The sequence below is a fragment of the Gorilla gorilla genome, chromosome 1, assembly GCF_029281585.2.
Source record: "Gorilla gorilla gorilla isolate KB3781 chromosome 1, NHGRI_mGorGor1-v2.1_pri, whole genome shotgun sequence".
NCBI classification, from domain to species: Eukaryota; Metazoa; Chordata; class Mammalia; order Primates; family Hominidae; genus Gorilla; species Gorilla gorilla.
In genome coordinates this window covers 100,658,448-100,681,324 of record NC_073224.2, presented here as the reverse complement: position 1 = coordinate 100,681,324, position 22,877 = coordinate 100,658,448, and the positions used below count along the sequence as shown (strand labels likewise).

The window sequence follows — 22,877 nt, the reverse complement described above, 5'->3', positions numbered from 1 at the left end:
TTCCTAGAACACGCCACGCACACACCTGCCTCAGGACCTCTGAACTAATGGTTCCCTCTGCCTGGACCATTTTTCTCATTAGGTATCTGCATGCCTTGTTTTCACTCTTTCTTCAGATCTCTATTCAAATGTCAGTGTCCAGTAAAGCCTTCCCTGACCAAATTACATTTTATATTTTATTTTACTTTTTGAGGTAGGGTCTCACTCTGTCACCCAGGCTGAGTGCAGTGGTGTGATCATGGCTCACTGCAGCCTCGACCTCCCAGGATTTAAACAATCCTCCTGCCTCAGCCTCCCAAAGTGCTAGGATAAGAGGCATAAGCCACCATGCCCAGCCCCCTTACCAAATGTTGTTATTATTATTTTTTTTTTGAGATGGAATCTCGCTCTGTCACCCAGGATGGAGTGGATTATGTGATCTGGCACACTGCAACCTCTGCCTCCCAGGTTCAAGCGATTCTCGTGCCTCAGCCTCCCGAGTAGCTGGGATTACAGGCATAAGCTGCCATTCAGCTAATTTTTGTATTTTTAGTAGAGACAGGGTTTCACCATGTTGACCAGGCTGGTCTTGAACTCCTGGCCTCAAGTGATCCACCCGTCTCGACCTCCCAAAGTGCTGGGATTACCCTACCATACCCAGCCCCCTGACCAAATGTTATAAAAGAGTAGCATCTTCCTCATCCCGAGTTTTAACCTCCCAGCCACTCTTTCTTCTTTATTTTTCTCTGGGACATTTAACACTATTGAGCATACATTACACTTGTGTATTTGTGTCTTCCACCAAAATACATACACCTGAGGGGCAGGTCTTTTGTTGTTTTTTTCATGCTAAGTCCCCAGTACCTATTGCAGTGCCTGACTATATTGTAGGTGCTTTATAAGTACTTAAAGTAAATGCATAGACTCAGAAATTGAACCGCTCAATGTGAGAACTTTTTTTTTTTTGAGACAAGTTCTCACCATGTTGTCCAGGCTGGAGTACAGTGGCTATTCACAGGCTTGATCATAGCATCATAGCTCACAGCAGCCTTGGGTTCCCGGCAGCTTCCCAAGTAGCTGGGACCACAGGCACGCGCCGCCATCCTGCCCAGCTATGTGAGCACTTTTGCAGAACCTGAGACCTATTGCCAAGTATCATCCCAAAGAGTGGAACTAATTTTCACTTTAACCACTAGTGGGCAGGTTATTACCATTCTCATTTTAATGAAGGCGGCTGAGACCCAGTGAGAGAAGAGGTTTACCCCAAGTCACCAGGACTCCAGATTCTCAGAAAATACAGTGGCAACTCAGAATACTGTGGGAGGACCAGGGGGGCTTTGCAGAGGAAAGGGTTGTTTTGGCATGAAAGGACAAGAAGGGTTTCATCAAGTGGAAATGAGAACTACTATCCCGGAAGAGTACATCTTCCAGGTGGGAGATACCGTAGGAACAGAAACTCAGAGAAAGGCGGAGTCCAGGCTGCCTGGGGAAAAGCCCTCCCTCACTAAAGGGTCGGGAGGGGCCTACAGTACCCTGTGGGGAGTTTGAAATTAATTGCATGGGCTCTGGGAAGCCAGGGAGGGTTGTGAGTAGAGGGGTGATATGAGAATTGAGGCTTTCTGCTATTTGTCTGTCTGCTATCTTCTGTCTCCATTTTCTTTGTCCTTCTCTTCTGCCATGGGTTTCTCTCAGCTGCCCCAGCCCCTCCTGGAGTAACTAAGATTTTCCTTTTCTACGTCACAATCCTGACAGCACATCAGGAAGCAGAGGGAGCGGGTGAGCCAGGGTCCTCCTCAGAGCCTCGGTGCCCCCTTTGCGCTGTGCCCAGAGGGGCAGAGAAAACAAGACTTGGAGAGGCAACTGGAAGGGAAGGTGCCTCCTACGCCCCCTGACTGACTCTGGGGTGCTGGCCTCCCCCTGCCTTCTGGGGGCCAGGCCTCAGGCCCTTCCACTTGTTGGGCTGATTCTCCGTGCCTAGTACCAGTTGGTGCCAACTGGCAGCTCTCACTGGAGACTGAGGTGGCACGCATATGGGGGAGGGGAGGAAGTGGGCAGGAGCCCAAGGGGAACAGGGGGCAGGGTCTGAGGAGGTGGAGTCGGAAGCTGCCTGGCCAGCATGGGGGTCTCATGGGATGAGGGAAAAGTGAGGCAGAGGACCCTGGGGGCTTCCAGGGGAGTAGGGAGGTGTCAGGTGGTCCCGGCTCTGGCTTTCCTGCCCCTGGCAAGTCCAGTCCTCTCCCCACCACCTACTTTCCTCTACACTCACCCCCTTAAGCTGCCCCTGGCTAATTCTCCTTGGTCCCTTTAAGAGCTGCCTGGGAACTGGGGCACTGGAGGGGGCTGGCAGGGCCCCCACCCTCTCCCTGCCATGCCTGGCCCTGCTCCACCCCCTGTCCGGTGCAGACTCTGCTGGAAGTCTTGGACGCCTGGGTTAGGGTCTCCACTTCTGGGCTGGGGGTAAGGCTTAAAAGTGGTGGGGAAGGGGGACTGTGGTCCCTGGGGTGGGAGGGAGGGGCGGGATGCCAGAACTCTGGGACTATGGACATGGAGTGTCTGTGTGTCAACTCCAGTGGACAATGCAGGGGGTGGTCCTCTGGCCTCTACTGGGGGAGGGGCAGCCTCAGGGATCTTGAGGGGCATATCCTAAGGAGCAGGATGCCTGGGTCTCCTCCCTCCACTCCCCATCTCATTTCCCCAAGACCTTCATTTTCTAAATTCCATCAGCCACTCCTTGCCCCCTGCAATCAAAGACACAGGGTCCCAACATCCCCACTCCCCACAGGTGGGGAAATTGAGGCTAGACAAACCAGAGGAAATAGAATTATGTATGCTGCAGCAGGAGAAATGGAGATTAGCTTGTGGAAAGGCTCTCTCTCCCTCTCCACCCCACAGAACTGCAAACAGGAGGCCTGGGTGTCCAGCTCACTCCAGCGAGTTTCTAACTGTGGCTATGGCCACCACCCTGGACTATGTCCCTACTCTCTCATCAAGACTATTTAGCTCTTTTCTGGAAGTTTTGATTCTCATATGGCAAGGCCAGGGGAGGCCCCCGAAGTCCGGCGGGGTGACCTGGATTGAAGTGGAGCCAGGTGGGATCTATAGGCTCCCCCATTCCCTTGGGTTATTTCAGAAATGTAGCTCCTCCCTTCTCTGCCACAGAGACTGGATCCAATTCCCCTAAAAGGGAAGAAAATAGGGGCAGGGACCCAAGGATGTCCAATGGGGGTGTGAGGGCTTCCTGCAGTTCACCTGCTTCCTTCCTGTTATCATACTAGTTCAGGGTCCTCTACTCCCCACCATCTTAATTTCAAATCATGTGTCCCAGTCCCAGGGGAGAGAAGCCTGAACAAGCAGGTCCTTTCTGAGTCCCCACAGCCGAGATGCAGAGAGGCAGTGAGGGTGGAGTGTCAGGAATCAGTGGGGACATGGCGGCCCCGTTCAGGGTCCACTTCCAATTTCAGCACATGCCATGCCCTCCTGGCTTCACCACAAAGCAAATGCTCAACCACCACCCCAACTCAGATCTGAAGGGGAAGCAGTCTTGGTCCATGAAACCCTCTACCCGGGGCCGACACCAGCACACTCATTTCCTTCCTCTTAAAAATACTATGAAGTCTGGCGGAGCCATGCTGCTCCCAGGCAGGTTGAAAAGCCATTATTTTATGGATGTGAGGCAGGGAGGGTAAATGCTCTGCCCAGCATCACACAGCAGGCTACAGGCAACCAAGCCTGGGATCTAGGGCCCTTCACCCCAGACTCATGGTGCCTTTTCTAGTCCCCTGCCAGCTGAGAGAGAGGCCAGCCTGGAAGGGGCTTTTTCTTTTTTCTTTTTTTTTTTTGAGATGGAGTTTCGCTCTTGTTGCCCAGGCTGGAGTGCAATGGCATGATCTCGGCTCACTACAACCTCCACCTCCCGGGTTCAAGTGATTCTCCTGCCTCAGCCTCCTGAGTAGCTGGTACTGCAGGCATGCGCCACCATGCCCGGCTAATTTTGTATTTTTAGTAGAGATGGGGTTTCTCCAGGTTGGTCAGGCTGGTCTCGAACTCCTGACCTCAGGTGATCCACCAGCCTCGGCCTCCCAAAATGCTGGGATTACAGGCGTGAGCCACCGCACCCAGCCTGAAGGGGCTTTTTCAACTCCTCATTTTGCCAACAAAGTTAGGGCCCAGTAGAGACATAAGGGAGCTCTAGTAACAAGGCTGTTTAGGATCAGGGCTGGGAGAGGGCACAGGCTTGGCTCTCAAAAAGGCTCCATACAAACCGCTGCCTGCCTGTGCTCTTCCCCGAATGGGAAAGAATCCGGCTGTCTTCTTTCCCTATGCCCATCTAGTCTAGACCCTTGGAAAGTCCTTTCTGAAGTCTGCTCTCTACAGCACAAACCTTCCCCTTTTAATACATCTCAGAGGGTGTTAGCCACAGAAGGCTTCTGGGGGAGCCACCTTCTTCTCAGGCAGCTTAGGAAGGAGAGGCAGAACCTGAACCTGGCAGTGGACCCCCTCCCTCAGAAGTCAGGATACTGTAAATAGAAGAGGGCTCCTTGGGGTTCTTAACAGAGTCTGTCCCTTGGCTTATTTGCATATTTGCCTAGATATTTGTGGGCTCATTCGTGTCCTCATTGGCAAACTGAATTTGCATGGGGTTGGGCTGCGGTCCAGCTGTGTCGCCCCGGCATATACACAGTTCCCAGGGTAGAGGGAAACCCAGAGGAACTGGTTGTAAAGAGGAATGGGCCCCAGCTGACCCCCTGAACCCAGGTGGTGACATGTGCACGGTGGTGCCTGCTGAAGGTGGGCAAGGGAGCTGAGCAGGGACCGGGGGCTACTGTACCTCCTTTTCACCTCCTCCCACATCTGGAGCCCCTCCTCCTCCACATGTGCGAATCCAGGAGCCACAGAAGGTGGGGCGCAGTGGGACATGGGTAGGAGGAGGAAGAATATGGGGAGATTCTAGTCCCTCCCACTTAGAGATGCGGTTGCCATGGTGACTGAGGACCAGTGAGGCGGGATGGGGTTGAGAATGGGGGTGGGGGTGTGGCAGGGGCTGAGGCACTGAGAGACCGGAAAGCCTGGCATTCCAGAGGGAGGGAAACGCAGCGGCATCCCCAGGCTCCAGGTAAGGGAGCGGGGGAGCTGACAGTTCTGAAGGGAGAGGGCGGGGCCATTGTCTGGTGCTGGCTCTGCCCTAAGGAGGGGGCAGACAGAGGGGTCGGGCTATTGTGTGTGATACTCAGCGCAGCCTTCCAGAGCTAGTCAGACTGGAGGAGGGGACCTGGGAAGCTCTGGGTAAGGGGTTAGGAGGGACTGAGCTGGTGGGTGGCAAAAAGGCTGGGAGACAGTGGGGATGCGAAGAGGTGGAGGGACACAGGGGGCGTAGAGGCTTGGGGACGTCCCTAGTGCCTATACACGCTAGGCACTCAATAGATATAAGTTGACTTGACTTGCTTGTGATCATAACAAGAGGGCAGATGAGGGCCAGGGCAGGTGGAGCTAAGGCAGGGAAGTCAGGAGGCAATGTTCCCCAGAACTGGACTCTTCTGTGGGCTGCCCCTGAAGCTGAAAGGGAGGAGGTGGGGGAAACTGGACCTGCCAGATCACTCGTGAAGCCAGGAGCTGCTTCTCTCCTGGCTCCAGGAGCTGCTTCTCTCCTGGCTCCAGGAGCTGCTCCTTTAGTGCAGCATCCGTGTTCTGCAGGGGCTCAGAAGAGACTGAGCGTCTGGGGCTGGTTGAAGCTCAGAGGTAGCATAGAGTCGGGGCAGGAAGCAACCTCTCCATCTCCCCTCCCACCTCCACATCTAGACCTTTCCTCTGCACAATAGAACCTGGCAGGAAGGGGCTACATCGCATGCTGTGTAAGGGTTGCAGGGGAGGAGCTGGACTCTGGCAGGGCAGAGGGTGCACTCAGTGTTGTTGTCATGGCAGGACCCAAGGCTGGGCTCCAGGGCTTGTGGAGAAATGGGCTGGGGGAAACCCCAGATTGGAGCTGTGAAAATGACACGGCCCCTGTGGGCAGGTCCCTGAACATCTGACCCCTTCCCACTGCCACCCCACCTGACCTGCTGCCTGACACCATTCCCAGCCAAGGTACTTCCGCTCCTTGGCCTTGGTTTCCTCATTTGTACGGTTGTCAGGAAGGGTATGTCTGAGTACCCTGTCAGCCCTGAGCTTCTTTGATGCTGTGTGCAGGACCTGCTATATTATTTGTGGGGCCCAGTGCAAAATAAAAATGTAGAGCCCCTTGTTTAAGTATTATGAGGACTTTCAACAGAGCAACAGCAGAGCATTAAACCAAGTGTGGCCCTTCTGAGCACAGGGCCCTGTGTGGCTGCACAGGGCCCTGTGTGGCTGCACAGGTCTCGTGCCCACAAAGCCAGCACTGGCTGGGGCCCTGCCAGCTGAAGCAGGGGAGATGGCAGTGGGGCTTGGGGTCTGACTCCAGAGACTCTGGTGTGAGGGGTGCACTGCTGGGGGCAGGGTGCCCTTCCTATTGTGCTCTTTTTGACCAGGAGGCCCTTGCAGAGGCAGGGGATGGTACCTCACAGCCTTCCTTCAAGAAGGTTTCTGTTCCCTCTGAAACGCTTTATTGACACAAATAAGCTTGCTCATAAGGGCCACGCTTGGGGCTGGGTGCAGTGTCTCACGCCTGTAATCCTAGCAGTTTTGGAGTCTGAGTCAGGCGGATCACTTGAGGTCAGGAGTTTGAGAGCAGCCTGGCCAGCATGGTGAAACCCCATCTCTACTAAAAATACAAAAAAAATTAGCCGGGCATGGTGGCACATGCCTGTAGTCTCAGCTACCTGGGAGGCTGAGGCAGGAGAATGGCTTGAACCTGGGAGGCGGAGGTTGCAGTGAGCCGAGATCGCACCACCACACTCCAGCCTGGGCAACAACAGAGCAATACTTCGTCTCAAAAAAAAAAAAAAAAAAAAAAAAAAAAGCCCACGCTTGGTTTAATGCTGTGCGGTTGCCCTGTTGAAAGTCCTCAGAAATCACCCCAGAGATCTTATTTCTTAGCCTAGAGTAGATAAAGCTCACTACCCTCCCAGCCCACCCTTGCCTTCTCTATCCAAGTGGCTCAGAACTGTGGACTGGGGCAGGAGGGAGGACTGAGGGACTAGGACTCTGTAGAGTCTTTGTAGCTAAGAGATTTGCTATTGAATGAGGCAGATCTGAATTTAACTTGGCTTCAAGCTGTGTAACCTCCCTTCTTGATCTGTAAAATGGGATTATGGCAGTACCTAGCTGCTAAAATTGTTGGGAGGGCTAAAGCCTGATAGTGTGAACTATTCATATTGGCTAGAGGGGCTGGGGAAGAGGACGTCCGGAGTTGGGAGAATTCTGGATGTCTGGAGGAAGAACTGGGGGCAGGGCATGGAGTCTATCACTTCCAGAAAGGTGGGAATAGGACATCAGGCTGGGACATCAGGGCTGGAACTCCCCCAGCCTCCCCGTATCAGAACTCTTCCCAGTGACCCAAATAAGCCAATCTGTTTAAGCAGAGAGGCCCAGGGGCAGACTGGCTTCCCAAATCTGAGCTGGGGGTTGGGGAGACACAGAAGGTAGGGTGTGGATAAATGGGAGTTTCTCTTGATTCAAAGAAACTGGAAGGGACCTGGCAACCAGCCTCTGGGAGAGTCTGGGGGAGTCCTAGGCAAGTCTTGACAGAAACGATTGTCAGGCAGGGTATGTCTGAGACCAACCCCCAGGGAATTGAGAGAGATGAAAGAAGGCTGAGTACCTCAGATGAGGAATTATAAGGAGTAGCCTGAGCTGTAACATCCCCCATGTTGGCTGGTGCTGTAGCAGGAGGGATGGAAGTTACACTACAGGAAGGACTTCCTGCCAGGGAGGAATGTGCATGTCAGATGGAAGTGGATTATTTATTAGAGTTGGATTAGCCCTGGGATGTCTGTGCTCTTTAACCTGCAGTCAGCTGACCATGTCGAGTGGGCAGGAACCTACCCACTTTGTAGGCCACAGAGTTCTTGGCGCTGGATGCCTCATTAACCCCGCGTTATGAGGCTCCCCCTGGAGCCTTTAGGGAGGGGTGAGCAGCCACCTTTGGGGGTTGGGTGCCTCCAAAGTGTGGTCCAGTGAGCACGAGTTCAGATGGGAAATGTTCTGGGCTTTCTACTGGCCTGATTTCTGGGCTTCCTATTGGCCTGATGTCAAAGAGTGATGGAGATTAGACGGCAAGGGAGACTTCCTCAGCAAAATCATGGATAAGAGCCTAATACAATTCTTTTATTTTATTTTTTTAAAGACTATGGCCCAGCTGAGAGTGGGAGGTTTAAAGGTTAGACCACTGCAGGGACTTCCCAGTAGGTAGGAGTAGAGAGACCCCACCTTGTGGGTAAGTGAAAAGAAGAATATGTCATGTCCCCTATCTGGGAAATCTTAAGCAAGAGAAGAAACCACTGCTAGGCTGGTTATACTGGCTGTGACATGATGGAGAGGCAGGGGAATCGCTGAAATGACCTAGAAGGGCCTCTTAAACTTTCTGGTTGGACCGAGCAGAGGAGGGAGAGAGAGGTGTGTCTCTTGTGAGGTGGGTGAACGTCTTTTTATTCCCTCCCAATCCACCAACTTCCGCCCAAGCCAGGATCTGTCACAACTCGAGAGGTGGAAATTCCGGTTTCCCTGGCCTAGAGCTCCCAGTGCTGGCTTTGGCATGATGGGCACCTGGAGGGCCGCACTCCCGTTCCAGCCAGGCTGAGCCTTCTGTCCCCTGCCTCTGGGGCCTGGGAACCCCCTTTCTTCTTTCTCCTGAATGGCACCCCCGCCCTAGAATCCAGACACCGAGTTTCCCACTGTGGCTGGTTCAAGGGTATGTGAGGTGAGATGGGTGGCTTGGGGTGGGTGGTCTTGGGGAAGATTATGTAGAGGCCCAGGGAGGCAGACACAGGAGCAAGAGACAAGGGGGCCGGGGAGCTGCAGAGGCTGGGAGCTGGCCAGCCACCCCTGCCCAGGCAGCTCCCCGGGAAATGCTGATAACCAACCTGGTGGGATGGACCCTCATTGCCTCCCTGGAAGTATCGGGCCAGGCAGGCCTGAGCCTCAAAGACCCTGAACCCAGCTGGGGCTGGGGGAGAGGTTAGAGCAGGCAGACTCAAACCCAGTCTGCCTACCTGGGTCAGAGCTGAGTATGAGGCACAGGTGTCAACAGATCTGAAAGTGACAGGAGAGTAAAGTCTGAGGAATTTATATTTTGGGTACAGGAACCTGCTCCCCAAAATGTTCCCTGCCCAGAGCCAGGCAACGGTTTGGGCTTGGGCTATGACAAGAGGGAAGGCAAAGGAGGAAAGACAGGATAGACTTCCTGAGAGTAAGAAACCAGAGCTGTTGGTGAGAAGACAGCAGAAGAAGCAGGATAGGGGAGGCCTGGGCTCCTACCCAGAGGGGACAGTGAGGTGACAGGCTGAGGCCTGGAAGGATGATGAAAGTGAGACTGTCTTAGGGCCCTTCCAGATAGGGAACCTTCTCTGCCCCAATGCCCCACCCCCGCCACCAATACACACGCTTCTGCTGCCTGGGGCTCTCCTATTGGTCCTCGGGGGGATGTGGTAAGAACTGCTCACCCAGAAAGTGCCCGGGTGCCTGTTTCCCCAGAGCTCCCTGGTGACAGTCTGTGGCTGAGCATGGCCCTCCCAGCCCTGGGCCTGGACCCCTGGAGCCTCCTGGGCCTTTTCCTCTTCCAACTGCTTCAGCTGCTGCTGCCGACGACGACCGCGGGGGGAGGCGGGCAGGGGCCCATGCCCAGGGTCAGATACTATGCAGGTAAGTGTCCGACGGCAGGAAGTGTGGGGATAGCAATAGAGAGCTGGAGGTGGGTGGAGGAAGGAGAGAGGAACAGAGGAGGGGGGGAAATGGATATGGAGAAACAGGGACACAGAGAGAGATGCCAGGGAGAAACAGAGGATTTCGGAGAAAGAGATACACAGCCAGAAACAGAAGTCCAAAAGGAAAGAAAAGCCACTGGAGAGCAGATTGAGGAAAACAGGTGGCCACGGGGCCAGGGGCACACTTCTTCCAGTTCTCCATGTTGGTAATTTTTCTTTCCTTCCTTAAATATCACTGTCACCAAGCTGGGCACCTCAAACTCCTAACTGCTTTACACTCCCAGGTACCCCAAAGTCAAGGCCCATGCTAGAAGACCATATGTGGACCCGGGGACCCGGGGCTTGCCAGGCCCATGCCAACCACATAGATCACGCTGGACCATACCATGTCCAGGACCATGGGATGGCTGGTTGGAGAATGGGCCCTGGAACCCACACGCAAGCACAGCTTGGCTGGTTTCTTACTGAGACTGTGGAGGCTGCTGGCCCCCTCACCTCCAGGGAGAAGACTCAGGAAAGGATGTAGACACTGTAGGAGTTGTAGGTGACTGGGCATGGCTGTGTCTTTGGCATCTTTCTGGGGCAATTGGTAAAGGAAACGTATATTGCCCATTGATGCAGAGACCTCCTCTGTGTTGGATGCTGGGCGCACAAACACGGATAAGCCTCAGCCCCTGCCCTCAAGGTGTTCACAGTCACAAGGGGGAAGCACATGAGCAATCAGACCATCAATACAGGGTGATCTGTTCAGCAACTGACGGGTTTATGCAGCTCTGGGGGAGGCCTGGCCTCCAGGAGATGCTCCTCCCTGAGGCTGGCCCTTCCATCCCGCAGCCACACCAGATTCCCCAACTTCTCCCCTCTGTCCTGTGTAAGATTCCCTGAGCCTGCGAAGGTATCAATTAGCTAGTCAGCTTTCTAACTAATGCAACAGTGCAAGTGCTAATGAGAGAGGATCTGAGGAGCTCCTTCCTCCTTGCCGATGTGCCAGTGGGACAGGAAAATACACCCCCACCCACCCCACCATGCCAAGGTCATGGAGAGGACCTAGGTGAGCCTCCTACACCTGGCTCACCATCCCTGCCCAGGGGACATCCAGCCATGCCCACACGGATCTTTGAAGAAAAATGCTTCCTCTCTGTTCGTGGTGACTCTACTGGTGGGAATTTCCTTTAACAGAAGAGGAAGAAAGCAGGGGTGGTTGGGGGGATGGCGAGAGGGACTCTGACATACGCCCTCCTGTCTGCATATAGTTTTGCTGCTTGTGGCTGCCAACACTTTCCTGTTTGTCTGTCTGCCTGCTGCTCCTCATCCTAGTGAGGACCAAGGCGTCCTCCCCCACGGTAGCCCTCCCTGTCCCAGGCCTGGAAGAGCATCCACTGTGCCTCACTTTATTTCCCGTCCCCACTACCCTGCCTCTGGCTGCCTCTCCTCTCTACTGCGGGCTCAGCACACAACGCTTTTGTGTTGGGGTGGGGTGAAGAGAAGAACTACTGGTGGAGGAGAGTGCATCTAGCTGCCAAGGCCTGGGGAGCACACTCAGGCAACCCTTCCCCTTCCCCCACTTTTATCTCAGGAGTCAGCTGCCTGCCCACCAAGTCCTCATCACTCTCTCTGTCTTACTACCTCCAACAGGGGATGAACGCAGGGCACTTAGCTTCTTCCACCAGAAGGGCCTCCAGGATTTTGACACTCTGCTCCTGAGTGGTGATGGAAATACTCTCTACGTGGGGGCTCGAGAAGCCATTGTGGCCTTGGATATCCAGGATCCAGGGGTCCCCAGGCTAAAGAACGTGGTGAGGAGTCCAGGGATAAAGAGTGTGGGCTGGGAGTGAGGAGGGGGCCAGCAGCTACCCTGGGTTTGGCTGCCTGTGCATGAATAACAACTCAGTTGCTGTTATCTGTAATCAGCAGTTCTCTTTATATGTATATCGTGACAATATAACAGACAGGAAATGTGGCCTCAATTTTTTTTTTTTTTGAGATGGAGTCTTGCTCCGTTGCCCAGGCTGGAGTACAGTGGCACGATCTTGGCTCACTGCAACCTCCGCCTCCCAAGTTCAAGCAATTCTCCTGCCTCAGCCTCCCAAGTAGCTGGCACTAGCATGCACCACCATGCCAGGCTAATTTTAATAGAGACGAGATTTTACCATGTTGGCCAGGCTGGTCTCAAACTCCTGACCTCAGGTGATCCGCCTGCCTCAGCCTCCCAAAGAGTTGGGATTACAGGCGTGAGCCACCGCACCCAGCCTGTGACTTCACTCTTCACTGGTATTATGAATAGTGATTGAATAATATTAATTGCAAAAATGGCTGATACGGAAATCATTGACATATGAGATAAACACTGACTCAAATTATGTCAGTAATTTGATATCTACCCACTAGTAGAAATCACTGATGCTTCTGTGTCTTTTTTTTTTTTTGAGATGGAGTCTCACTCTGTTGTCCAGGCTGGAGTGCAGTGGCATGATCTTGGCTCACTGTAACCTCTGCCTCCCGGGTTCAAGCAATTCTGCCTCAGCCTCCCCAGTAGTTGGAATTACAGGCGCCTGCCACTAGGCATGGCTAAGTTTTCTGTTTTTAGTAGAGACGGGGTTTCACCATGTTGGTCAGCCTGGTCTCGAACTCCCGACCTCAGGTGATCCATCTGCCCCAGGCTTTCTAAGTGCTGGGATTACAGGTGTGAGCCACTGTGCCCGGCTGCTTCTGTCTTAGTCACCCTATTAATGGGAACAATGTGAGGAAGGAAGGAAGAAAGGGAGAGAAAGCACTAGCAATATAGCAATCACCTCCATGGTTCGTGTATCCTGATGTGTAGTCTGCTGACCACCTGCACATATGAGATGCTGGTTAAAAATGCAGATTCTCTAAGGCGTGACCCAGGAACCAACTTGTTAAACAATTTCCCCAGGAAATGTGCGGTTTGACAACTGCTGCCATATATACCATTCATCGTGTTAGGTGTTTTGTATATGCCACCTGGTTGTATCTGCCAGTAGCCTATGAAATTGACCAAGATCTCTCAGTCAGGAAATAGCCAAGTCTAGATTTAAACTTGGGTCTGTCTGATTCCTTAGGCTGTGTTCAACTATGGAGCTATGTCTGATACCAGTATTATTCAAGTAATAGCCATGGTCACAAACTGATGTTATTACTGCCCATCAGCATGTCACTAACCACCATGCCTGCTGGTGATTTCACATCAGAGCAGAGAAGGGAGGCAGGTCACAGCTAGAACTGAGGACCTTATTTCTCTTCATCTCGCCCTCCCAACTCCCCACTTTCAGATACCGTGGCCAGCCAGTGACAGAAAAAAGAGTGAATGTGCCTTTAAGAAGAAGAGCAATGAGGTAAGTGGAGGTGGGGGAGTAGGGGTAGAGTGGGTAGAGAGCCCTGGCATCCCTAGACCATCCCTGGATGACCTCAGGTTGGGCGGCAGTGGAGGGCACTTGTTTGCATGGTTATCTCCTGGATTATGTTCTACAGAGAGGTACAGGGACTGCCCCAGCATTACCTAGCCTTTCTCCTCAGTGAGGGGGCAACCTCTGGGGGTCCAGCAATTTGAGTCAAGTGGCCTGGAGACCTAAATTCTCTGTCTCCCTCAGACACAGTGTTTCAACTTCATCCGTGTCCTGGTTTCTTACAATGTCACCCATCTCTACACCTGCGGCACCTTCGCCTTCAGCCCTGCTTGTACCTTCATTGTGAGTTCTCTGGTGCCCAGCGCTCAGGCCCCCAAGCATCCCTTCTCACATCTACCCACGACTTTCCTCTGCAGCTCTGGAAAACTCTGGCCTTCCAGATGCAGGACCTTCATGAACTTCCTGGCCCCAGACCAGTTTCCCTCTATGTCCCTTTCCCTTCCTTCCTCAAGCCCCTCATTTCCCAGATGTGAGACCTTGGCGTTCTGGCCCCCCAGCCTCTCTCCCCATTTAGGAACTTCAAGATTCCTACCTGTTGCCCATCTCGGAGGACAAGGTCATGGAGGGAAAAGGCCAAAGCCCCTTTGACCCCGCTCACAAGCATACAGCTGTCTTGGTGGGTGAGTATCAGGTTTCCCACTTCATCCCAACATCTACTTTCTCCAGTCACACTGTGAAATATGGAATATTACAGAGTTTTCCAAAAGGCAGGGGAAACTGGGTGTGGTGATGCGTGCATATGGTCCCAGTTATTTGGAAGCTTTAGTTGAAGGATGCTTGAGTTTAGGGGTTTGAGTCTAGCCTGGGCAACACAGCGAGATCATCTCAAAAAAAAGCCTCAGTGCCTCACGCCTGTAATCCTAGCAGTCTAGCAGTTTGGGAGGCTGAGGTGGGTGGATCACGTGACCCCAGGAGTTTGAGACCAGCCTGGTAAACATGGTGAAACCCCATCTCTACTAAAAATACAAAAATTAGCCAGGCGTGGTAGGGCGCACCTATGGTCCCAGCTACTCGGGAGGCTGAGTCACAAGAATTGCTTGAACCCAGGAGGTGGAGGTTGCAGTGAGCCAAGATCGCGCCACTGCACTCCAGCCTGTGCAACAAAGCAAGACTCTGTCTCAAAACAAAACAAAACAAAAAATGCAGAGGACAGAGAGAGAGAGGGAAGCCAGAAGCCTCAGAGCACAAGATCAGAGGGAGAATTAAGCACCCCAACCACCAGCTCCTGCTGAAATTGCCACAAAAAGTGGTGGAGAAAGATGCATGTGGAGAGACAGAGGCACGAGGGCCCGGGAAGGGTATTGGGTAGAGAAGAGGCCTGAGACTGAGCCACTGTTCAACAATTGTGTGAACACTTCCTCTGGTGTACTGGGCACTGTGCTGGGTAGTATAGGAGTTATAAACAAGAAATCAGGCTGGGTGCAGTGGCTCATACCTGAAATCTCAGCACTTTAGGAGGCTGAGGCGGGTGGATCACTTGAGCCCAGGAGTTTGAGACCAGCTTGGGCAATAGTATAGTGAGACCTCGTCTCTACTAAAAACAAAACAAAACAAAAACAACAACAACAAAATTAGCCGGACAAGCGCCTGTGATCCCAGCTACTTGGGAGGCTGAGGTGGGAGGATCGCTTGAGATGGTCAAGGCTACGGTGAGTTGTGGTGGCACCACTGCACTTCAGCCTGGATGTGAGCAAGACCCTGTCTTGAAAAAAAAAAAAAAAAAAAAGGGAGAGAGAAACCATGTCTCAATGCACTACTGGACACCAACCATTACAGACTTCCCACCTGCCTTCCTGGAGGAGATGGCCTTCGGCTTTTCAGCAGGACCTTGAAAAGATAGGTAGACAGATGGCAGGGAAGGTGTTCCAGGGAGAGAAGGGTAGGACCCAAGGTGTGGAAGTGGAAAACACAGTCACCTTCCAGGATCAGTAAGTGATTCTACTTGGCAAGTGGTTCAGCTAGGTATGTGAGGAAGTAGCCACAGAAAGGCTGGAAAAGTGCCCAAACACGGAGGGCCACACAGGATGGCCATTTCCTGTGGAGAGAGGAAGCTAAGAGGGGTGCTTAGTGAGGAGGGGGAGCTGGCCTTTGAGGCTCCCCAGGAAGGTGCAGAACTGATGCAGGGCCCCCGAGACTGATATGGATGCCAGCCCCAGTCAGAGGCAGGTCTGTGGAGGGCAGAGGAGCCCTCCACCCCATCAGTTCTCTCTTCTCCTCTCCTCCACCCTAGATGGGATGCTCTATTCTGGTACTATGAACAACTTCCTGGGCAGTGAGCCCATCCTGATGCGCACACTGGGATCCCAGCCTGTCCTCAAGACCGACAACTTCCTCCGCTGGCTGCATCGTAAGGACCTGACCCCCGCTGGCCTCCTTTCCTGAGTCCTGGTGACCTTGCTAATTCACTCAACTTTCATTTGCGGAAGGTACAATGTGTCCATTACTGTTAGGTGCAGGGGGTATATGGCAGGGAAGAAGGCAAAGCTCCGGTCCTCTTGAAGCTTTCGTCTTATGTAAACACATTAAAGAAGTACCAGTCATCCCCACCCCACATCGCTACCCCTCGACAAGCTGTGGGACCCGAGGAAGCCTGTGTCCTGGCCTCCAGGGCCAAACCAAGGGTTTTCACTCAGGCAAACCCAGGGCATCCAGGGGCTCAGTCCCTAAGCCCATCTGCCCCTCCCCCGCAGATGACGCCTCCTTCGTGGCAGCCATCCCTTCGACCCAGGTCGTCTACTTCTTCTTCGAGGAGACAGCCAGCGAGTTTGACTTCTTTGAGAGGCTCCACACATCGCGGGTGGCTAGAGTCTGCAAGGTCCGCGGCCTGGGCGGGGGGCGGGGCTAACTGGAGGAGAACCAATAGGGAGATGGCAGGGGCAGGACTGAGTGGTGGGCCCCCAATGAGAGCGGGGGAGCGGGGCGGGGGACAAGCAGGCCTGGCGGGGTGGAGCGGGGGACAGCGGGGCTGGGCGGGTGGGGCGGGGGACAAGTGTGGCTGAGGGGGCGGGGTGGGGACGCGCGGGGCTGGCGGGGGCTGGGGGGACACGCCGAGCTGCGGGGGGCGGGGAGGACACGCGGGGCCGGGGGGGCGGGGCGGGGGGCGCCCGGGGCGCCCCCTGACTCCCCCTGTGCCCCCAGAATGACGTGGGCGGCGAAAAGCTGCTGCAGAAGAAGTGGACCACCTTCCTGAAGGCCCAGCTGCTCTGCACCCAGCCGGGGCAGCTGCCCTTCAACGTCATCCGCCACGCGGTCCTGCTCCCCGCCGATTCTCCCACAGCTCCCCACATCTACGCAGTCTTCACCTCCCAGTGGTGAGCAGCAGGGCTGGACCATGGGGGCTGGACACGGGACTTGACGCCAGTGAGGCCCCAGCTCGTGAGCGGAGGCAGGAATTGACATGAGCCAGCACCTATTCAGCACTTTCACATAGGAAGGCATTAAATCGTCACCACCTCTCAGGAATTTGACTCATGCCCTTTTTGTAAATGGGAAAAATAAGACGCAGAGAGGTTCTAACTAGTTTATATTCTGCCTAGTTCCAAAAGGGATAGGAAGCATTTTACAAAAGGCAAATATTAAAATCGATAAAATAGATAAAGAAATGGGAATAAAAGGAGAGTATGAGAAGCCAGGGGTAAGGCCAACACACTACAAATGCTTGTCATAAGATGTAGTATAGTCCCTGGATGCCAGCCACAAATTTAGCTCTGCACTTCCTAATGGCCAGGGCAAACAGGGAAACGCTATCCGTATCAGAAGATAAAAATAAAGTCGGCCGGGTGCGGTGGCTCATGCCTGTAATCCCAGCACTTTGGGAGGCCGAGGTGGGCAGATCACGAGGTCAGGAGATCAAGACCATCCTGGTCAATATGGTGAAACCCCGTCTCTACTAAAAATACAAAAATTAGCTAGGTGTGGTGGCGCATGCCTGTAGTCCCAGCTACTCGTGAGCCTGGGGCAGGAGGATCCCATGAACCCGGGAGGCGGAGGTTGCAGTGAGCTGAGATCGCACCACTGCACTCCAGCCTGGCAACACAGTGAGACTCCGTCTCAAAAAAATAAATAAAAATAAAGTCATTGCTTGAAGGTTGAGAAAGGTTAACCAATTTGTCCAAGGTCCCCGAGTCATGGTCTGGCCCCACAGTGTTTAGGTACCTGCTGACAATGTGCCAGGTACCAAAGGTATTTGGGGTAAGTGGGGTCTGGTATCCACAGGATCCAGAATTGAGAGCCTGGTGTATACAGTAGTCAGCTTCAAGAGAGCAGAGAAACAGACCTCCTGTCTCCACAGACCAGGGTTGAGGAATAATAACAGTCTGGTAGTCAGGCACTGGTCGGTTCTCTGAGGACCAGGGATCCAAGAGACTCAAAGGAAGAGGGGTTTGTGTGGAGCCAGGCTAGAGCTGGTTACACTGTCCCTCCAATGGGTGCAGCCCAGTATAGGCAGGACAGGCAGGGGCCACCCCAGGGCCTGAGCCCCAATTAATTCTCATTAAGGATAATCAGACTTCAGATCCCAAGATGGGCCTAGAGCCAGGCCCTGGGCCAGAGTCAGGGAATTCCATGGGGCTCCCTTGGCCCTTATCAACACAATGAGGGGAAGGAGTGGTAGCTGGAGGGTGGCCCAGCTCTCCACACTCTTGCCTCCTGGGTTTTCTCACTGAGGGTGGGCCAGGGCTGGAGAGAGAGCTGCTGGTGTGGCAGAGACCACAGACAATGTTCCCTCTGGCTGTCTCCAGGCAGGTTGGCGGGACCAGGAGCTCTGCGGTTTGTGCCTTCTCTCTCTTGGACATTGAACGTGTCTTTAAGGGGAAATACAAAGAGTTGAACAAAGAAACTTCACGCTGGACTACTTATAGGGGCCCTGAGACCAACCCCCGGCCAGGCAGTGTGAGTACTACCCCCCACACTGAGCACAGTCTACACACACATAATGTGCATGAAAAAACACCTATCATGGCATAGTAAATGCCCAATAAATGTTAGTGCTCTCCACCCCACCAATCTTGTCTGCTCAGACGTACACCTGGTATAGCTGCCTACATTCCACATGTGCCTAGCACCCTTTTATACACGGAGCAGTTGCTGGAGCCATCTCCCTTCACCAAGGCTAAGTGTACACCAAATATCTGGGTATATCACTATGGAAACAAGGGAACATGGGCTGTGTGCCAAGGACTGTCTTGGGCATTGCCACCTGCATTTATTATTTAACTTTTTAAAAAAATCAGAGGCTAGGGCCGGGCGTGGTGGCTCACACCTGTAATCCCAACACTTGGGGAGGCCGAGGCAGGTGGATCACTTGAGGTCAGGAGTTTGAGAACAGCCTGGCTAACATGGTGAAACCTCATCTCTACTAAAAATACAAAAATTAGCCAGGCATGGTGGCACGCGACTGTAATTTCAGCTACTGGGAGGCTGAGGCAGGAGAATCGCTTGAACCCGGGAGGCAGAGGTTGCAGTGAGCCAAGATTGCGCCACTGCACTCCAGCCTGGGTGATAGAGTGAGACTCAGTCTCAAAAAAAAAAAAAAAAAAAAAAAATCAGAGGCTGGGCATGGTGGCTCATGCCTGTAATCCCAGCCATTTGGGAGACTGAGACAGGAGGTTCACTTGAGGCCAGGAGTTTGAGACCAGCCTGGGCAACATTGTAAGACTCTGTCTCTACCAAAAAAAATGAGCTGGGCCTGGTGGCATGTGCCTGTAATCAGCTACTCAAGAGGCTGAGGTGGGAGGATCACTTGAGCCTGGGAGTTCAAGGCTGCAGTAAGCTACGATCTCGAGAATGCACTCCAGCCTGGGTGACCAGAGCAAGATGCTGTCTCTAAAAAGTTTTTAAATGAAAAAAAAAAAAAAAAAATCACAGCCTGGGCAACATGGTGAGGCAACATTTTCTCCTCTACAAAAGAAAAAAAAATCAGAGCTATTATATGTACATGATTTGAAGAATCAAATAGATCTAAAATGAAATAGATCTATAGGGTTGACTATAAAAAGCAGTCCTATTTCCCATCCTCCACCTCTCCGCAACCATTTTCAACTCTTTTAGCTGATTCTTTTCAAATTTATCTCAAAATTTCTAAATAACATGATTTATTGCTACTTCGTGATGTTTCAGTCTCAGACAGTATCTGTTGAATTCCCACTGTAGAAAGTGAGGATTTAACTATGTTCCCCAACCCCCACCTCCACCCAGTGGTGTGCTAGAGCTGACTTGCAGCAGCCAGCAAGAACTGTTTTTGCCCATCTTTTTCCAAATTTGTGTTTAGTGATATTACACTGGTAGCTTGAAATTAGCCATGGTGGAAGTATACATCACAGAAGTCAGCAAACAATGCAAATCGGCTTTCTAACCCTCTCCCGCAAAAGCTGACTTGGACCAACATACAGTAACTGCACCCACCCCCAATCTCCTAACGTAGTTTTCTAGTAATTTTGGTTAGATCAATATTTATATCATGACCTTCTTATTCACAGCCTAGCCAGGTAATAAGCCATGATTACTTTTCCTTTTTGCATAGTTTTGTTTTCCCTGGGGTTAGTAATTATCTTGACTTTTCTGCTTGCTTTGTTTTCTAAGATTTTTATTTATTTTTATTTTTTTTGAAACAGAGTCTCACTCTGTCGCCCAAGCTGGAGTGCAATGGCGTGATCTCGGCTCGATGCAACCTCGGCCTCCTGGGTTCAAGCGATTCTCCTGCCTTAGCCTCCCGAGTAGCTGGGATTACAGGTGTGCGCCACCACACCCAGCTAATTTTTGTAATTTTAGTAGAGATGGGGTTTCACATGTTGGCCAGACTGGTCTCTAACTCCTGACCTCAGTTGATCCTCCTACCTTGACCTCCCAAAGCGCTAGGATTACAAGCATGAGGCACTGTGCCTGGTCTAAGCTCTTATCTTTAATCCAACCCCAAACTCTTCTTAAATTATCTGAATCTCTTCTGAAGACAGACCTATTAGCTTTTCTAACAGTTTCATCTTCCTGGAGAGCCTTCCTGACTGCTCCAGTCTAGACTAGTGCCGTCTACTCCCGGAGCACAGATGCCATCCTGGAATTCCCCTGCCTCATCATTCTGGGGATTCCCTTTGCCTCTTTCCTGTGACAGATCTCGTGTTTCTTGTGTCCCATGGCTTCCTCTTTTTTTTTTCTTTTTTCTTTTCAACTATCTCATTTTGGTGGAGGTTATCCTTTGTAGATTCCTGGAAAAGGATACATGGCAGGTAAAACATTTTAAGATCTTGAGTGTCTGAAAATGTATTCTACTTCCCTATTTGATAGTTCAGCTAGGTATACGTAATTCTAGAATAGAAATACGTTTCCTTCAAACTTTGAAGGCCTTGCTCTATTATCTTCTAGCTTCCAGAGGTACTGTTGAGAAGCCCAAAGTTATTCTGATCCCTAGCCCTCTGAATGTAACCTGGTTTTATTTCACTGAAATCTTTTTTTTTTTTTTTTTAAATACTGATCCTTGTGGAGCAGGGCTACCTTATAGGCAGTGTGCCTCACTGCCCTCACTGGAATCTTATAGTGCTTTTTCTTTGTCCTGGTGTTCTGAAATTTCATGGTGTTGTGCTTTGATGGAACACTACTCATTTATTGTGCTGGGTACTCAATGGGCCACTTCAGCCTGGAAATTAGTTATCTTAGTTCTTTCAGTTCTGAGTTTTCTTGAACTATATCTTCCTATCTTCTTTTTTTTTTTTTTTTTTTTTTTTTTTTTGAGATGGAGTCTTGCTGTGTCCCCCAGGCTATAGTGCAGTGGCTCTATCTTGGCTCGCTACAACCTCCACCTCCCAGGTTCAAGCACTTCTCCTGCCTCAGCTTCCCGAGTAGCTGGGACTACAGGTGCCCTCCACCATGCCCAGTTAATTTTTGTATTTTTAGTAGAGACAGGGTTTCACCATGTTGCCCAGGCTAGTCTCAAACTCCTGACCTCAGGTGATCTGTCTGCCTTGGCTTCTCAAAGTGCTGGGATTACAGGTGTAAGCCACTGTGCTCGGTCTTTTTTTGGTATTTTTAGTAGAAACTGGGTTTCACCATGTTGCCCAGGCTGGTCTTGAACTCCTGAGCTCAAGCAATACACCCGCTTTGGCCTCCTAAAGTGCTGGGATTACAGGTGTGACCCACTGTGCCTGGCCCTATCTTCTTTTCATTCAACAAATATTTTTTGAGGACACATGCTACTATTCTAGGCAGGGAATATAGAAGTGAGCCAAACAGATGAAAGTCCCTTGCCTCATGGGGCTTACATTCCAATGGGGTGTTTTCTCACTTTTTTCTGGACCTCCTAGACTAGTCTTCTCACTTTTTTTAAGCTTTCCTACTGTCCAAGTCTTTGGTTGTGTTCTATTTTTCTGGAAGAGTGTCTCAACTTTGTCTTCCAATCTTTCTGTCAGGTTTTTCATTTCTGTGTTCAGAGACAGTGAAAGAAAAAAGAAAGAAGGCCAGGTGCAGTGGCTCACACCTGTAATCTCAGCACTTTGGGAGGCTGAGACAGGTGGATCACCTGAGGTGAGGAGTTCCAGACCAGCCTGGCCAACATGGTGAAACCCCATCTCTACTAAAAATACAAAAATCAGCCAGGCGTGGTGGCACACACCTGTAGTCCCAGCTACTCCGGAGGCTGAGGCAGAAGAATCTCTTGAACCCAGGAGGTGGAGGTTGCAGTGAGCCAAGATGGTGCCACTGCACTCCAGCCTGGATGACAGAGCAAGACTTCATCTCAAAAAAAAAAGAAAGGAAAGAAAGAAAAAGATTTTTCGTTTCTGCCAAACAGTCTCGACCTCCTGGGCTCAAGCGATCCTCCTACCTCAGCCTCCTGAGTAACTAGAACTACAAGCACCCACCACCACACCCAGTTAATTTTTTAATATTTTGTAGAGGCAGGGTCTCAAACTCATGGGTTCAAGCAATCCTCCCACCTCAGCCTTTCAAAGTGCTGGGATTACAGGTGTAAGCCACCATGCCTCACCTGGGATTGTATAGATTAAAAGAAATTTAAGACCAGGTACAGTGGCTCGAGCCTGCAATCCCAGCACTTTGGGAGGCTGAGGTGGAAGGATTGTTTGAGCCCAGGAGTTTCAGAGCAGCCTGGGCAATATAGTAAGACCCCCATCTCTACAAAATATTTAAAAATTAGCTGGGTGTTGTGCCACGTGCCTGTAGTCCTAGCTACTTGGAAGGGTGAAGTAGGAGGATCACTTGAGCCCGGGAGGTCAAGGCTGCACCCCGCTGTACTCCAGCCTGGGCAACAGAGTGAGACCCTGTCTCAAAAAAAAAAAAAAAAGAAAAGAAAAGAAAAGAAAAGAAAAAGAAAAAAAATTACATAATCCCTTTCCATCTTCTATTTTTCTCGTGCATTTTTTTGTTTGTCAGAGTCTTCCACAGCCTGGATCTTGATGATTGCATCTCTGTAGTGTAGTTTAAGTATTTCCTGTAAATTGTTCAGTAGTTGGATCTAGAGACTTAATCGGATTCAGGTTTGGTTTGGAGGAGGGGCCAGATTACTTCATCGTGGTTGTGTGCTCTTTGTTCTGGATACACGTAATGCCTGGCAGCCCTCTTTGTGTGAAGGAAAGACTCTTCTTTGGCAGCATTCGCTTCCTGTTTCATGGATGCACTGTTTTCACATATCTCC

At 51.7% G+C, this 22,877-nt stretch overlaps 1 protein-coding gene across 9 annotated transcripts in view; it reads left to right on the top strand.

Moving 5' to 3' along the window:
* The first annotated feature begins 2,357 nt into the window (after window positions 1–2,357).
* Window positions 2,358–22,877, top strand: part of SEMA4A (semaphorin 4A) — a 30,437-nt gene continuing 9,917 nt past the window's right edge. Inside the window, exons 1-11 of one of the 9 annotated variants that reach the window (XM_063694106.1) lie at window positions 2,420–2,436; window positions 8,579–8,812; window positions 9,586–9,753; window positions 11,451–11,611; window positions 13,106–13,168; window positions 13,424–13,522; window positions 13,755–13,860; window positions 15,471–15,587; window positions 15,931–16,055; window positions 16,379–16,551; window positions 17,980–18,130. In XM_063694106.1, the coding sequence (XP_063550176.1) occupies window positions 9,615–9,753; window positions 11,451–11,611; window positions 13,106–13,168; window positions 13,424–13,522; window positions 13,755–13,860; window positions 15,471–15,587; window positions 15,931–16,055; window positions 16,379–16,551; window positions 17,980–18,130 (1,134 nt within the window). In that variant the 5' untranslated portion in view covers window positions 2,420–2,436; window positions 8,579–8,812; window positions 9,586–9,614. Of the gene's footprint in view, window positions 2,437–4,990; window positions 5,093–8,574; window positions 8,813–9,585; window positions 9,754–11,450; window positions 11,612–13,105; window positions 13,169–13,423; window positions 13,523–13,754; window positions 13,861–15,470; window positions 15,588–15,930; window positions 16,056–16,378; window positions 16,552–17,979; window positions 18,131–22,877 lie in introns of those variants that run through there. The other 8 variants (XM_063694115.1, XM_055361856.2, XM_063694104.1 and 5 more) reach the window with 8 other exon arrangements.